The sequence below is a fragment of the Cyrtonyx montezumae genome, unplaced genomic scaffold, assembly GCF_038088225.1.
Source record: "Cyrtonyx montezumae isolate F1298 unplaced genomic scaffold, pur_monq_1.0 scaffold_10, whole genome shotgun sequence".
Taxonomy (NCBI): Eukaryota; Metazoa; Chordata; class Aves; order Galliformes; family Odontophoridae; genus Cyrtonyx; species Cyrtonyx montezumae.
In genome coordinates, this window is record NW_027071826.1 from 39,109,012 (window position 1) to 39,127,011 (window position 18,000).

The 18,000-nt window shown below is 39.5% G+C and overlaps 3 protein-coding genes across 3 annotated transcripts in view; 1 reads left to right on the forward strand and 2 right to left on the reverse strand.

Annotated features, from left to right (window-relative positions):
* IFTAP (intraflagellar transport associated protein) overlaps nucleotides 1-12,698 on the reverse strand; it is a 40,639-nt gene extending 27,941 nt beyond the window's left edge. Inside the window, exons 1-2 of the mRNA XM_065754998.1 lie at nucleotides 12,618-12,698; nucleotides 2,860-3,012 (exon numbers count right to left, since the gene is read on the reverse strand). Of these exons, the coding sequence (XP_065611070.1) occupies nucleotides 2,860-2,962 (103 nt within the window). The 5' untranslated portion in view covers nucleotides 2,963-3,012; nucleotides 12,618-12,698. The remainder of the gene's footprint in view (nucleotides 1-2,859; nucleotides 3,013-12,617) is intronic.
* LDLRAD3 (low density lipoprotein receptor class A domain containing 3) overlaps nucleotides 1-18,000 on the reverse strand; it is a 282,869-nt gene that overhangs the window by 16,051 nt on the left and 248,818 nt on the right. The window lies entirely within an intron of this gene.
* On the forward strand, nucleotides 12,978-14,585 carry RAG2 (recombination activating 2). Its single transcript, XM_065754989.1, has one exon. The coding sequence runs from the start codon at nucleotides 12,978-12,980 to the stop codon at nucleotides 14,583-14,585; it is 1,608 nt and encodes a 535-aa protein (XP_065611061.1).

An 18,000-nucleotide genomic window follows, 5' to 3' on the forward strand; every position in this document is an offset into this window, starting at 1 on the left:
GCTCTTTCAACCATCTATTCACTCTCTTTTAACAAAAAACACCCTTAGGATGCTGTACATAGGAAAAGGGACTTTTTAGCCAGACCAGTCCTCAAGCGTTCATGCACTACACAACCAATAAATATTATTAAAATTCTTTCCAGTCATGTAGAGAGTGATGCCATACTTTTATAAATATTATGCACTTAAAATTGATCATGTTTTACTGAAGAATATATTTTTAAAATGCTCAGCTCAGGGTTCTTACATATCATTTAAGGAAGTTTATCCACGTTCTATCATTATTAGATCTGGCAGAAGTGAAGTAAAAGCCTTACAATAGTATTTATTGTCTATTAGTCTATAAAATTCTGCCACATCAGCAAGCACATTTTAAAACAAATACACTTTTGAGTCACTGCTTTTTTAACAATGCCAAAATAAGGAGGACTAAATACCAAGATCAAAGATAAGATTTTATGATCCCATTAAGTTGTAACGTAGCTGTGTGCTATTTAAATCACATATATATCACTAAATAAATTACAAAGGATTTAAGACTTTATTTTGACTTCAAATCTTGTTCTATTCAAGATATAATGAGTATTTTTTCAAATACCACAATGAAGAATTTGATCTCTTTTCATACTGTACAAAGAAGCCAAAGGTAATATCACATTCAGATACAAAAAGACAACATTCTAAGTATAATACTTCCTTTAATAGGCTATTAGGTATCCTTAAAAATCCAGTGAAAGCCAGGCATACAAGAATTCATTACTATTCAGTTTCCCATGTTTACAAGAATTTAACTATTCTGTCAGGAGAAGACCCTAATGCGTTCATAGAATCACAGAATCAGATTGGATGGGACCTTGAAAGATCATCTAGAACAGTCCCCCTGTCCAGGCTATTTACAGTCTCAAAGGGATCTTTCTAGATAGCCCAGAACAATCAGTGATGCTTGGATTTTTTACTCGTGGCATATATACTTTTTTTTTTCAATTTTATTGTGTGTGAATTTAACTAATGAAGAAAAATTACACACTTGTTAGGAAACCAGCTTCTTATGAGATGCTTGCACGAGTAACAAAGAAACTCCTGTTGAAAATATCCCTGCAACCCAACTAGGGAGCTAGTACAAATTTATGTACAAGTGAAAGTCACCTTACATAAATACAGTACTCTGAAATCAGTGGAATCCAATCAGTTCTATTTGTTTCTTCTATTTGCAGTGTTAAAACCTAATTTACAAACATAACTGAATAGGTTTGGTTATTTGTGTACACAAACATATCTCTATATCTAATGAGGCCTGACTGCAAATTCTAACACTAATGCTCATTGTAGGAAGATGCAGAATGGATCTACACTATTATCAGGTTAAATTAAAAAAGATCATCTGTAAATGACCAGATTTTACTTGACAATGACCACAAATGTATCTCTGCAGTGTCTTAACTTAAGGCATGAAAGTGTACATTTCTGGAGCCTATTCACAGATAGTGTTATTAAGCTATTGCATTTGCTTTTTTGAATTATTTTTCAAAAGCCAAATGACATATTTTTCAAGAGCAAAACTGAGAAACTAAGAATCTGATATTTTGCAGAATGTTTTAGCACTGTTCTGATGCTAAAATGCCTTGTGCCTTAAGTGGAATTTCTACAGGTCATTAGTTTATAATGCAAACCAGCACCTCTGGGTATTTTGAAAGGAAAATGGAGACAGGAGAAAAACAACCAGAGCTATTTTGTTTACACCAGCATAGAAAACTACATTTCAGCTAAAACTTTACCTGTAATATATAAAGTTTTAGTAACAGATGCTGTAGTGACAATGAAAGTGACTGAAATACACGCTGAAGCTTTTTGCAAGTAGCATCATGATATGCAGAGTGCTTCTAAGATAGGACCTATCCCCAGTGCATCAATCATACATAAAGAAGACCAGAAGCTAATTTTCAATCCTCTTATCTCATCCCCCCGTGCATCCTTTCTCTTTTATTTTTTACTGGGAGGAGAGACAGAAGGCTGCCACAAGATTATTTCTGTGGCAGTTTTGACTCTCCCACCGCTTTTCTGCTCAGTGCCTGCAACTGACACTTAGTTCTGCCTGAAGGACAAGTACAGGACAGACTCCTGAGTGCCAGTCAATGGAGCATGCCACATGGTGTAATTGGAAAACAGTACTTCTGCAATAAGATGAGGATATCACTCTTAGTGAAAAGCTGTAGAAAAGAGAATTATAACTGAGTAATATGTAATTCTCGGTTATTTTTATTGCACCTCATAGAATGGCCAGAATAAATGAACCTGAGCTACAGAATTTGGGTCCAAATCTAAACTTCATGTAACTCAGCAATGCTCAGATCAAAATTAAACTCCACATTTTATCTGTAAAGCAATAAGACCTTCACAACCTAATTACCCTAATATGTTGTCTCTTCATCCAAGTTGTTTGTAAAGCCAGCTTTGTGCTTATCATAACATAGCACAGAAAGCCAGCATTATTAAAACAATGAAACTATCCAAATGGCACACATCTTAGGCCATCTAATACTAGAAAGTATTTTCCTCAGCTGCTTCTTTTCATGCATAGTTCTGTAGCAAAATGACATGGGAAAGCCTAGCCTTCCACATAGTGCCCTCCTCAACCTTCCTAAAGAAAGCAAAACATGTTCAATCTCCTCTAGGGCCCTACCTCAGCAGTGTGTTAACCACGCTGAGGAAAACTGTCATTAGGGATTTCACTGCTGTTAGAAGAAACAAAAGCATCAGAAAGACCTGCCTAAGGTCACAGGGCTGACTAAATACTACTGCTGCTCTTCTTACCATCCTTTCTGGCTGCAATTTCTAGTGGGAGATTTGGGATGTACATACCTTTCAAAAGATAAGTGAATGTGCTTAGAAACTCTTCGTATGACTGCTCATGGCTATTAATAAATTGATCAAGGATGCAATCGTTCATTAGTTGCTCTTCCATAATCCACACCTTGCTAGTCAAATACGTATATCTGGGTTAGTAGGCTTCTCCTGCAATAAAAAGAGCCATATGTATCTGTAGGCAGCAAACATATGAACCGAAGAGTCCCTAGCCCACATTTATAACCCCTAGAATGTCATTTTTTTCTTCACTCCTTGTGAAGTCCCAGTCTCTTCAGTGGGAATATGTACCACATTTCTCCAGAACTCAAGGGCATGTATTAACTTAAAGTACAAAGAGAGAAAGTGAGAAGCTGTATGCCTGAAATGTATGTTCTCGGGTAACATGGGCCACAGAAGAGCCAGATTCTCTCCTCGGGGCTCCTTCCCCTCATTTTGAGTTGTTAGTCTTAGAAGACCTCTGTCTTCTTTGCAGAAACAGCGACACCACTCGCTGGCATGTTGGATCTTACAAGTAGGACACCTGTACACTCAAAACTTGGACCAAATCCATCATTTTGCAGGTGCACTGCTCACTATACCATCAAAACCACAAAACCCAGATTTTGCACGGCACATGAAATCACAATGTGTGTGTGCATGCTGAGGCAGCGTACAGGACAGGGAGAGTATGACAGAGCTGAGCACTCTCTCCCACAGTAGCAACCTAACTAGAAAACGTGAACAATCAGTTTGCAGACATAAATGTAATAAAGATGCAAGAATGCATTATTCACCTATTACTTGATTTTCACATGTTCCTGGGCTTCTTCCCTCAATTTACCACAGCATTAGAAGGCATCTCTTGGCAATGAAACCTCAATTCTTCAGTAAAACTTCAAATCTAACTTCAAATACACTAAGAAAGGACTGCCAACCTGATTTTATACTTAGTAAGATAAAGTAAGAACTGTTCCAAGCTCCAAATGAAAATAAAGCATCATTTCTAATGTCAAATTCTAATTTTGCTGGATCGCCAGCTTGTAAAGAAGGCAGATGTTCCAAAGATGTGTAAACACCTGCATACCCAGGTGACCTGAAGCTGGAGTTCACTAATGTTTTGCAAAAAACAAATGAATATTAATCTCAATGGACTGACCAAGCAGAATATCATTTACCAGACTCTCAGAGTGGTTTATGCAAATGATGGTGGTTTCAGAGGGAAACAATGCCATTCTATTCCTCATTATTGTTCAGTTATTACAGTCATTATTTGAGGTAAATTTCATTATATGAAACACTGCAGTAATTTGGAAAACTGTTGTCAAAGGAAAAAATAGACATACTTAATATGGCAATAACAAATTTTTGTTTTCTCTGGCATCCACAATCTCCAAGTCTTTATAAATACTAATGAAATAAACTCCACAACAATCCCATGAAGAAGAACAAGCACATATTATACCCAATCACGGATGAGAAAAACTGAGTCAGAAAACTGACTTATTAGCAAAACAGAGGAGATCAAAGATTCCTATACTCTAAAGTGCTCTACTAAGATAGAAAATTGATGAGCCATTTTGGGGGACAGTCGTATAATTAACCAAGCTGAATGGCAGCTTTCTCAGTGAATGCTGTGTTCTGCAGCCACCCAGAACACTTGGTCATCAGCTTGTGACTAAGCACCCAGATCAGGCATCTGCATTTTGCTACAGCTCAGTTCTTACCGTCCTTCTCAGCTCCTGCTTTCTATAGAACTCAGAACACCACTTCAGGTTTTAACATTCTGTACTGGCCAAGCTGTGAAGGAGCAATAGTACAAGAAGACCCTAGAGGAACACCAGCTTTTGGTCATTATTGTTAGCTAGGGTGCAATGCTGAATTCGACTGGACAAAGTTTCAGCCATATTACTATAGTGAAAACCAGAACATTAACCTCATGAAAAAGCCAGTGTTGGATGCTGTTAGAACATAATCCAATATTTAATACTTGAAATCTCCTGGTATAGTCTAAAAAAGAAGTTATCCCTAAAGGTTTTAAACATACATTACACTGAGCCTATGCATTTTCATCTAGCACGTACTTCAGTATGCATGTATTGGGAAAAGCTTCACCAAAAGAGTAATGTTCTTTAAAAAATAGTGGAGAAAATGCTCTGGATAGTTCAAGCATGGAAGAAGACTGACAGTGTTTTTTAGCGAAATACAGACCGAATTTTTACCCAAGACAAAGCAGTATATCCAGAGTAGTTCTGCTACCACCAAGATAGTTATTGCTGGCTGACACTAGTATATGAGAGCTGCTACCAACTGTGTCAACGCCATTCATCTTTGTTAAGGAAATAACTTATAATTCATAGGTGACACTTCTTATTTCTTCTTCTGAGAAACACAAAGAATATATTATGTAACATGAGTTCACTGAACTGTTCATATTTTAGTAAATCCTATATTGGAATTGAGGGGAGAAAACCCTATTTGTAGTTTTGGCATCCATCTATTTATTTTATCTCCACTGCTTTTTATGAAAACATCACAGTTCCGTTAAAAAGAATCTAAAGCAAGAAATAAATAGAAAAACAGAATACAGAACTAATAATCCAACAGATTTAATCTTTCATTGCACAGCTACAAAGCTGCTAATTAATTCTACAGAATCAGGATACCACAGGTAGAAAGAACCCATTGGGTCCACATGCAAGCTTAAATTCTCTCAGAAGAACACTCATTCACCCAACCAACAGAGAGGAGCTACATCTACATGTTCCACCTGTATTCAATTACATTGAAGAACTGCACAGTCCTATTCCACCAGCCTAAATAAAAGCACAGATGTCACCATTTGGAGAACGTATTCCTGAAATTGAACGTGTGGTTAGGATGGATGATACTGCTATGAGGTGTTCAGAAACTGAGTTCAACCTATCAAAGTTTTTCTTTTTTTCATTTCACTTCAGTTTTCTGCTGTTCCCCACCTGTTTGATTCCTGGGCCCCTCTTTAACGAACTCCACAACGTGTCAGCTGCAGGGAAGCTTTGCAGTGTAAACCACTGAAACCAGACTGACCAGAAGACTCTCCCGAGGAAAAAAAATATAACACAGGCTATTTTAACTTACAGCAATGGATTGGAAAAAAAACCACAATTTAAGAATGACTTATAGTCACACCTCTAAGAATGAAATGACTATACTGTCCACATGGAGAGTAACTACCACTGAGACCAAAACCTACCTTTTTTTCCCCCAAGAGGTGTCAAACTAATTCAAGTGTCAAGGAAAGTAAGGCAGAGTCATCTGACGCTCTCCCTGCGCTGGCTTTGAACAGTTAAATTTGGACTCAAATATTACCAAAAGATGCATTTAAGCAGCAACTATTAATTCTTCTTTTTGCGTCTCAATCCTGCTTGTTCATCCAAATTACTATAATGAGGTTTCTTGAGGCGATCATTCATTTAGTCTTGCTGATCATCAGCAGATTGTGCAAAATCAATTTTATTTCTCAAAATGCAGTCTTCTTCCCAGCAGCTTAAGCCAAACCAGAAATCTCTGTGCTGAATCACAGAGCAGATCAAGTGAATATTAGCATGATTTCAATTATGCAGTTATTAGTTCCATTAAACAATTTTTGAAGAGCAGGGGAATATGGTTTGCCTGCATTTTTGAGTACTCCAGTACTTCTGGTGTAGTTTAGGCAGCTTGCCACACTATGAGCTTGCTCTACCAAAAGTAATTCTTGATTAAAATAAGGATATTCAGAAATTGAACATTTGTGGGCTTGTGGAAATTATCACTAAATACACTAGCACTCAAGATTTTACAAACTATGTACAAATCAGATCAAATACAAATATATTATTTTTACGTCTTTTATGCTGTTACCATTGGACTATACCTGATCTTTTCTTCACGTATAGCTAGTATAGGAACCAATCTGTCACAACTACTCTTTTCCAAAGGAGTCTCAAATACTTAAGATCTAACTAACACCTCATAAAAGCAATCTTACTCTTTTACAACCCACAGTACAGAACAAAGCAGCACACATTTCTCCAGCAGCTCTCATCCACAAAGGTTTCATATATACTGATCTGCACTAGAATGAATTTTATTTTAGGGACTCTTTTGGCCTGGCTACTTCAGCACGGAAGCATGGAAAGCTGCAACCTCAGCAACTCCTTGAATGTTTTTGGTTGCATATGGAAACAACAGAAGCATCCCAGGATGGCACTTGGAAACTGGGTCAAGGGAAAGGAGTGATCCTGCGGGCTCTTGACTGCACTGAGAAAGGCATAAAACATTTTTAGTGGTGCAGAACAGAAGGTTACCCAGTCTCCAGAAGGCAGTCAGCTGTTTCCTTGCTGGCTAAACAGCTGCAGAGCTACAGTTGCTGAAGAAACCCTCCTGCCCACAGTCCTGCCCTACTTCTCTTCCCCCCACCCAGCCACCCTGACAGCAGAAACCCCTGGCTACCACCAGCTGCAGGGCAACCCAGCCACAGGAATGAACTAAAAACAAAAGTTTAAATTACAAAGCACAAAAACTTTCAAATGATGCTCTTGCAGCACCTCTCCATTCAGCGTGATCTGCAGCAGCTAATCCTATTTGAATCAACTGGATGTTTGCCACTGCCTTCAGCAGAAGAAGGTCTTAAGGGCGCACACATAATGCATCAGCAATTTGCTTGAATGAGAGCAACATCTGCTTATGTAAGTGCATTACCAAGCCTCAGAGTCGACCTTCCTGATGGTCAAAAACACAGGCCTCTCACACACAGCTTGCAGAGGCTTTTACAGGATGTGTAAGGGCTTTAATTGCAAGTAAGCACATTGATCCTGCTCAGTTTCAGTGCTACTATGTTAGTCCCATACACGATCAGAGGAATCAGGTTTTTGTTATTGTTGAGTTGGGTTTTTTTCTTGGTTGTTTGATTATTCTTTTTAGGAATTTCCAATTGCTTCAAAAGTGCTATGCACTTTAAAGACCACCTGGAGACCTTTGACAAGGGTAACATCTCCTGTGCTCAAACACTTCTAAAGCACGGTAGCCACCGTCCCCTAGACTGTGATCTTCCAGGATATTACTGTCAAAGCACAGCTGGATGTAATCAGCTATTTCAAACCAGGCCTCCAAATAAAGCCCTGCCACTCATATGTTAAACACTGTTTCCTGATGTTTTTGGATGAGACAGAACACCGAAGCCTCTAGGACACCGGACTCTCCATGCCTTCTTTCCTCTACCGGTTTGAGCCCTGGGTTTTGGCTAAATATCTAGCCACACATTTGCATCCTGGATTGCTAATTCCACAAACAAGTAGGATGGTTTCCTCTTTCTTGCCTCCCTGAGTGTGCTGCAGTAACCATCTCCGCCCCTGGGATGGAAGCTTACTGGGAGATAATATAGTGACAGGTGCGGAAATACGTCAGTGCAACTTGAAATGACTTGGGATGAAGACATAAATCATATATTAAGTGTAGGAGAAAATTAAGTGAAACAAAGCATCTCCATGACAATGAGCAATCTGCTGAAAACATAGTATGTCAACATTATTAAAACAGAAATTGTGAAGAAGTCTATTGATTCATTTTCACCTTGGTTCTCTGCCAAATAATTTCAAGTTGCAAACCCTAGATACTCATGCTGTGAGCTGCACAGTTCTGAACATGATTTTTCTGCCTTGTAGATAACATTATTCCAAAGCTACTGGCTGCTCGCAGCTCATTCAAAGCAGTTTGTCACTGACAGATACAGAAGACCAGTTTGGATAGACCACAACCTCATCCAAAACCAACATGAGGTTGCCAACAAACTTTAATTTCTCTGTCTTCTCATTTACAGTAATTGGAAAAAGAATTTCTAGAGATAAGACATGTCTAGTAGCAGAAGGAGAATAAAATGAGTATAAAATACTGAACAAGACAAGTTGGACTTTCTTTTAAATATATGTACCTCTTTTGCTAGTAGATCTTTTGATCTCAGATCCAAACAAGGGTTAGACAATGTGAAGCATTCAGTGTAAATCTGTCAAACATCATTTAAGCACTACTGAAAATACAAATAAATCTGATCTGAATAGCCTTAAGTTATGGGCAAAGCTAAGTTCTCTATCCCTGAACTCTGCAGCACAGTTTCCTTTTGCTCTTTGATTTGCTAGAGAAGTAATAGGCCCTTGTGGACAATACAAGGCACAATGCCTTACAGCTGCTGTATTTCAAATGAGAAACTCCACCACATCCTATCTGCATTACAGTTTTTGAATGTCCTAAGATGATTTTTCACAAACACTGGGTGTGTTTGCTCTCCTGTACTAACCAAATTCCATTTCAAGTTGTTTGCATTTCTATTCTCGCTGCAGTTTCAGATGGGAGATGAGGCATTTCTAAAGTACTGTGCGGCAGATGTTGTAACTCGGGAGTGAGTGAAATAGGTTCAAGGAAACAGAAGCAAGGAGCTATGAAGAGTGAATTGTTTTCTACATTCTTCAGTTTACTTTCTGTGCTACGTTATATAAGCGGCTTATTCTCTGTGCCCCAGCACTGTTGGCTGCTGAAAGGATATGTTCCCATAGGACTTCACAGAGTCTAACTTTTAAAAAAGCTCCATGAGTGTGACGAAAAATGCCACAGAAGGAAGCAAAGTTTTCATTCTTGAAGATCTGATCAGAGTGTTGCTGTCTTCAATGGACTTTGGACTGGAAATTTAGTCAGTTCTCACTCGTTCTTTTACTAGACATTGAAATTAGTACAATTCTGAACACACAAAAAAAAAAATTATTTCAGCTGTATTTTACACTACACTGACACTGAAAAATTCTGGAAGAATCACAAGCTTGATGGGTTAAGCAGACGAAAGAATTCATGCTACAAGCTTTAACAATCTCAATTGCTCGACTAGTTCAGCTGCAAAGAGTTAAAGCGCCTAAAGGCTGGCTGGTGGGTTTCTTGTTGTGCCATCTGAAGACAAGAGAGGAAAGAAAAGAAAGAAAGGAAAAAAAAAAAAACAGAAAAAAACCCCAAACCCAAAAAAACGGTCACAGCCAGTTAGCCACAGTAGAGTGAGTTCTCAGAACACGTCTGTAAATTGAGCAGATAGATTCCCCTCCATTCCACAAGCCCCTGTGCTGTCAGAGAAGATTCCTCAAAGTGCTCACATTTGAATCTCAATTACATAGAAAGATTCTGGAGGACACAAAAGCACTCCATCAGCCAGGTACGTCTGACTTATTGTTTTACCCAGAGCAAACTTGGTTGATACACTGAAGAAATTTTTAAAATGCTATTTCTCAAAGCAATATCTTTCTTAATCCTCTTTATGGAGTACTTCAAAGCTCTGTAGGTGTCTGGATAATATTTTGATTGTGAAGAATTCAGAAAGAGCACTTGCTTGCTGTTTTGCAAAAGGAGACCCTGCAGATCAGTCAGAGCAAAAGAAAAAACATCTAATATTGAAAAACAAATTTAAATCTATTGTAGATAACTGTGTTTCTGCCAAGTTACAAATAATTACAAACTAATGACAGAATTTGATGGTCAGCAAGCAGCATTTACCAACTAAGACTCCATGCCATTCTGCAATCTGTTTTCTCTCCATGTCTAATCAGTACTGTTCAAATACTTTATTTTATAACTGAAAGTGCTTTTGGTTTGCTGCAGTTCACGAGATCCAATCATCCACTATTTGTCAACATTTCAATTACTGTGAAATTAACATAAACATGGGTGTTGCTGGTTTGTTTTTTTTTTTAATGTAATGTTAGGAATAGCTTAGAGGGGGAAGTCAGCACAGCCCAAGATCAGCCACATAATGTGAACACACTATAATTAGCATTGAGCAACATGGAAAGACAAAACAAACCCAGCAAGGGCCTAAGGAGCTACTGCTGTCACAGAATCCAGGATAAGATTCTCTCCTTCACATACTGAGCTGCTTACTTACATAAAGGAATATCAAGCAATGACAAGGAGGAAGTGCTTTTAAGAGTGTTTTATTTAACCTGTATGTCTATCAGTCTCATTTTTAATTATTTTCATTGGTCTTTTCTCCACTCTGTCTCCAACAGTTTCTCTGGATAGTATATACTTCAGAACTCAAAACTGTCAGTACATCAGTTAAATTGTTTGCCATTTTTTAATACTCATTAGATTTCAAATACAAACCAGTAGGAAAATACAGTAACACTAAATTGCTGGTGTGCTCATGGCATCATCAGTGTGGAAGTTCAATTACTTTACTAAAGACCATACAAACAAAGAAGCTAAGTAACCACACAATATGAAAGCAAAGACAGGAAATATAACCCAAAAACCCAAATTTGTGCATGCTCCCCTAAAAACCATTTCTGAATACTTGTAAGAAACAAGCAGCAAAGATTTCTGTTTAGCATCTCATCTGAGTGTAAACAATTTGAAAATTTTCTCTTCATGCAAATACTATCAAAAACATCCTCAGAACAGGGTTAGCTAATTTGACTCCTAACTGAACTTTGCCTACCATGAAGTAACTTTTGAAAAGGAATCTAAACTCTGAAAGAACCACCACCTTCAGGACAGAGGCACTCTGTTACACAGCAAGTGCTGCTTCATCATTATATCTGTATGATTCTACAGTATACAAAAAGAAAAGACAGATTTTCCATTGATTTTTTTTATATATTTTTTGTAATGAACAACAGTAGGGGCTATGTCTTTGCTCCCGTGTGCTACAGACCAAGCACATCTGACCAGGTTCATTTACCTGTGAAAGCATTTAATGGCAGATCCATACAATAGCATTACAGCTTGCATACTAGCAAGTGGGACAGGCAGGCAGTATATTTACAACATACAGCAGCTCTTAATGTACATGAGAACATATTCAGATGGTAGCTTGATGTAGCCAGCATCATCAATCCCACAGATGAGACCCACAGCGAATTTTGCTGTAAACACTGCTGTTCTGGAATCCCCGCATTTTGATGGCATGCCACTAGAAGACAGTCATCCTTCCTAAAAGGAGAAGGAATCCTATTTCTTGCTTTCCTTATTACAGCAAAATGAAAGCCACATATGAATCCTAAAGAATTCAAAAAGAGAAATTGTATTTCAAAACGTGGAGGGACATTTGGCAGGACTTTATCTTCAAATATTGTACTTCAAAGCTAACTCACAACTTTCACATTACACATGAATTTGGACACTGACTGAAAGGCGCAGTTCTGCTGTCACCACGGACCGGTCAGTCGGTTTATCTCCCTGGCACTTTGCTCTCCAGAGCAGTGTTACTGCGCAGGCTGACTGCATAAACTATTCTCGATTTTTAAACAAACGTGCAGAAAAGAAAAATCCCTTGGAACCTACTCATGAAAGCATACTGCACGTCAAATGCAAACTGCAAAGCCCACAGATGAATTTGATGGCAAGACAGCAGCACAGGGCAGTCCGCCATCGATCCTAGCCAGAGCCAGGCAGCGCGCAGGCAGGACTCATCCCTGCAGCTTCCATCCGGTGACTAAAGCGCTTACAAACACAGCTGGGCCCGACCGCTCCGACACGTCTGCAACTAATAGCGATGTCCGCATTGCAGACATTCGCTCTGCCCGGTTTAAGAAGGCTCGTCCCACGATCCGGGCTGTCCCAGCCGAGCCCTGCCGAGCACCGCGGGACCTGCGCGGTACTGGCTGCCCGCCCTGCGCTGTACCCGCGACCTCCCGCCCGCTGCCGGCGCTCGGGGGCGGGACCCGTCCGCTGCCGGACATTCGGCAGCGATTCGGAAAGGCCCCGGCCCTTGCGGCCCCACTCACCGCCCGCAGACCCCGCCTGAGCTGGGGCGGCCTCGGAGAGCAGCGTGGTCGAGCTGCCGAAGGAAAACTACCGGCCCCAGCAGGCCCCGGGGCCGGCGTTTCCATGGGAGCCCCGGGCCCGGGGCGCGGCCTTTACTGCACTGGACCAGGGGAAGTAGTAACGCTGGCCCTGCAGGCCGGAATGCAGGCGTTATGCTTGTAAACAGTAGCAGGTTTCTTACGAAATTCCACAGAACTGGCACACGGTTTAAATGAGGAGAGAACTGACGTGCAGTTTTAATGCCACTTAATTCAAGTAAATGGTCTCACAGAGTGTTCAAAACGTGTTTCTTTTGTGTTGTTTGTCTTAGATAACGCAAGATGACCCAACCAGCACATGCAATGTCACTGCAGATGGTATCGGCTGTCAGCAATTCCTCCTTGCTCCAGCCAGGTTCTTCCCTGCTGAATTTTGATGGACATGTCTTCTTTTTTGGGCAGAAAGGATGGCCGAAGAGATCTTGTCCCACTGGTGTTTTCTTCCTTGATATGAAGCAGAATGAGCTCAAAATGAAACCTGCTGCCTTCTCTAGGGATTCCTGTTACCTTCCCCCACTCCGCTACCCAGCTGTTTGCACACTTAGAGGCAACGGGGAGTCCGATAAGCACCAGTACATCATTCATGGTGGGAAAACACCTAACAATGATCTTTCTGATAAGGTTTACATTATGAGTATGGTAAACAAAACTACCAAGAAAACCATGTTTCAGTGCATTGAGAAAGATCTAGATGGAGATGTCCCTGAAGCTAGATACGCACATACAATTAATGTAGTTCACAGCCGGGGAAAAAGCATGATCGTTATATTTGGAGGTAGATCATATATTCCTCTTGAACAGAGAACTACTGAAAAATGGAATAGTGTAGTTGACTGTTTTCCATCTGTGTTTCTTGTTGATTTTGAGTTTGGATGCTGTACGTCATACATACTTCCAGAGCTTCAAGATGGACTTTCCTTCCATGTTTCAGTTGCCAGGAATGATACAATCTACATTCTGGGTGGCCATTCACTTCAAAATAATACCCGACCTCCCAACCTATACAAGCTAAAAGTTGATCTCCCACTGGGCAGCCCAGCTGTGACCTGCTCTATCTTGCCAGGAGGAATATCTGTGTCGAGTGGTATTGTGACTCAAACTAGTGATACTGAATTTGTCCTTGTTGGGGGCTATGAGTCTGACAACCAGAAACGAATGCTCTGTAACACTATAGTTTTGGAAGATAATAAAATAGAGATTGTTGAAAGGGCAAGCCCAGACTGGACGCCTGATATTAAACACTGTAGGATGTGGTTTGGCTGTGATATGGGCAAAGGGTCCATATTGTTGGGCATTCCTGGTGCCAACAAACAGTTAATTTCAGATGCAAACTACTTCTACATTTTGAGATGCAACACAGCAGAAGAGGATGAGGAGGAAGAACTGACAGCACAAGCGTGCAGTCAGGCATCTACCGAAGACCAAGGAGACTCCACTCCATTTGAAGACTCAGAAGAATTTTCTTTTAGTGCTGAAGCCAGTAGCTTTGATGTTGATGACATGGACACTTACAACGAAGATGATGAAGAAGATGAATCAGAAACAGGGTACTGGATCATCTGCTGTGCCAGCTGCAATATTGACATTAACACCTGGGTGCCTTTCTATTCAACAGAACTCAGCAAGCCTGCAATGATCTTGTGTTCCAGTGGGACTGGCCATTGGGTTCATGCACAGTGTATGGATCTGTCAGAGAGCATGCTTCTGCGGCTCTCAGAAGCAAATGTCAAGTACTTCTGCAATGAGCATGTTGACCTTAATAAAGGGCTGCAAACTCCCAAAAAGGTGGTGCATCTGAAAAAGCAACCCATGAAACGATTGCATAAAAAGAAAACCATGAAGTTAACCACACCAGTGAAAAAGTCTTTTCTTCGGAGATTATTTGAGTAGATTTGTACCACCGATTTGTATTCAACAAAAGAGACAAACACAGCTAGCAGTAGTTTAAACAAAATGGGTTACTGAGGTTCCTGGTGATTTTTTTTTAATTTAATTGATATTATATCAGTGTTTCAGTTATATTTCAAAGGTCATGAACGTTTTTTGTTTCTTATGTATGTTTTTGTAATATCCATATAGGAAGCTCATCTCAGAGGGCATCCTACAAACACGCAGGCAGATGTTGGCAACTTACTGCTGTATTTTTTGCTACAGTGTAGCTTACTCTCCAGTCATTCCCAGTGAATGTAGTAGGACTGCTCATAGGATAAGATATTATTATGTACTCAGTGGTGATAGCACCTGTCAGTAAACAAAGACCGTATTGTTCATTTTATTTTATTTTTTTATTGAGCGAGTAGTTCTAGAAATATTTGGCCTAATTTATAACTTCCTTACTCCAATTTTATGTTAGTACGATGAGCTAAAATTAGACTAATTAATCTGCTTTTAAATTGAAGTGATTTTTTAACTCCCTTGTGTCAGAAATAATGAAATATTCAGACACTGAGGGTCAGTTTTCTTCAGGGACTAACATGATGAAAATCTTTCTTTTCAAGCATTTAATTCTGGATAATGCCTTTTTTTATTTTGAAAGGTACTGTCTGGTTATGTGTCAGTTTTGGCTAGTGTTAAGGAATATCACCTGACAGTAAGTTAAACTGCATTTTTCAACCACTGTGCTCGACAGCTGCCTTACATTTGCATTCGTATTTTCTAAAATATTTTTTCTAAGTTTGTAATAAAAATGAATGGTTTTTTTTTCCCCTGTTCACGGGGTAAATCAAACACTGTAAATCCCAAAGTCTAGGAGAGGACAGCATGTGTGCTTGGGAGGTCCATCTAAAGTCTGTAAGGGCTCTGGCTTTACAGCTGCCACATGCTGTGAGCTCCAATTGACTTTAGAAGTTCCTTCTGATGAACAGGACTTTTATCATTTACTCCAGGTCTTCCCTTTCACGTTTCTTTCTCTGCTCCTGCAGGGCGACTGTGTAGAGTGTGACAGTATGAAAGTACAAGCTGTTGCTCAGTGTGACTCACTGAGCCAGTGTTGCATTGTGAGGGTGAAAACAAATGCAGCTAGCTGCTCAAAGCGTGGGGGCAAGATTGGATTCATATTGAAAAGGACATTGTCAAGGTTGAATAGCCCAAGAGTTTACTAACTTGTAGTGGATTCTTTCATTGGCTATCTGTAAAGCCTCGTCATTTTTTACTTAATTTCTTACTTTTATTACTGTTCAAACATCTTTTTAAAAAAATCAATACCACCCATTCAACATTGGCGAGCCAACACTAATAGCTCGGTATTCACAGTCCAGTTCTCGTGCTGGAGCCCTGAATAAAAAGGAAAAGCAGCAGGAGCAGCTGTCAGCTATCTGATCAGTATGTGCAGACCCTGAGCAGCCACCCCTTTCAAAAGCAGCAGTATTCCCATCAGCACAAATGTGTATGCACAGTACTCCCCTTGACGCCTTCACGAGTCAACAGTAGAGGATGGTAAAGGGCAACAAGACAAAATTTCTATTTCCAACTTACTTATATTCTGACAGAGGTTATAGTGTGGGTAGAATTTGTTAATGGAAAGTAGATCATCCTGAGACTTGTTTCATCCATTTTGATATTAGTGTAAATCCATAGTTTTAAATGGTAGTTTCCTCTTTCCTCAAAATGTACTCATAATAAATAATGCTGTATGTTTTTCAAAGGAATAAATGAAAATAATGGCCTTGTAAAGTCCCTTCAAACTGCTGAAATTCGGTAGCCAGTAGCCTCTTTTGTAGGTTAGTCATAGATATTGCTCAGCCAAATTTTCATTAAAGTAAACATTCATCACACATTACAAACTTCATTTACATCAATAACAAACAATCTTCACATTAAAATCAAAGAACATTGCCAACAGGAGGACAATATATGCACACAGCAGAAATCCACCCCTCATTCCTTCACCATTCCACAGCAGTGCAGGACTCCTCGTGCTTACTTCAGTCCTTGGCAATAGCCAGTCTGCATTTTGCCTGTTACCCAATTGCTAGCAATATCTCAAATTTCTGAGGACCCACACTGGGCAACAAATTTGATTGGTCTATGACTTTTTAAAATGTATGTGTCACTTCATGAGGAAGGAGAAATTGCTAAGCCAAACTATGTCCCAACCTTGCAGTGAAGGGTAGTAGAACAAGTATTAAATCATATTTCAGAGTTACTGCTGGAAGAGTAAATCATAGGTAAAGTAAAATATAAAATTCCTAAGGACACAGGCATAAAGAAGTGTACAACCGTTGACCTGTAAATGAAGACACTTCACATAGCATTCAAGGTTGCAGAAAATATTTAATTATTTGATAATTCTGATGAAGCTTTTGAGGCATGTACTTGTTAGAGCATTGATTGTCTTTAAAACCAGCAAATCAATATGTTTCTTTCTCATGCAGGGTAGTATTAGAGGATAAAATTAAGCAGACATGAGTACAGAACTAAATCCCTATTGTGTCTGCATCCAACTGACCTTTGTAACCACAACAAGCAGCATCAGGGTTCCCAGTCACATTTTAGTGTTGCTGTTATCATCAGCTTTTAAAATAATAGTATATGTTTATACTGCTTGTGGAAGGTACTTAGATGCTGAAGAACCTAATTAATCTACAGGAAAGGCACAGCACAAACTTTAGTGGTAGCACTAAAACATGTCTCATAGTTCAGAGTGACTCATTGCACCAAAAGACCATTGAAAGGAGTGGAAATAATGCCACTGGGAGCCCAAAGCAAAAGGAAAAGATTGTATTCAGATTGAAAAGGAATCTGTAAAGTTATTTACTACTAGATTTAGTGTAGTGCAGATTTGTTTAAGTGCAAGACTTGTTTTAAGGATTGGTGACTCTAGCTCCCTCCATATTTGATTCCTGGCCTCTCCCATTTCAAGCAAAACTAATTTCTGAGAAGAGCTTGAGCAAACTCCAGTTTTGTGTCTATATTTGGGCTTTGAAAATTGTCCCTCTTTTCTTTAACAAAAAAACAAGATAAACATTGTAAAAACCTTCTGATTTCTCAAGATATGCTTTGGCCACTACCAGAACCACCTTCTGTTGGTAGTTATTGTGAATTCCCCTGTTCAAAATCCCTATCTTCAGAAGAAGAGCTGGGCACTGAAAATACAGCAGTTTCACCTTCTGACACGTCTGCTGATGTTGCTAGAAAAACTGCTAATTAAATCCTCTGTAATGTGACTTCTGGGACTATGGGCAATATTAAGCTTGATGAAGAAGGAAGAAAAGTGCCCATATTAAAGGGTTGGAGCTGATCATTTCTTTGAAAATTATGCTATATTCAGTCACCTGAAACAGCAGTCTGAAGAACAGTGGTGGTA

Bases quoted from the DNA above. Each gene is read 5' to 3' on its own strand.
- RAG2 (XM_065754989.1), top strand. From the start codon at position 12,978: ATGACCCAACCAGCACATGCAATGTCACTGCAGATGGTATCGGCTGTC.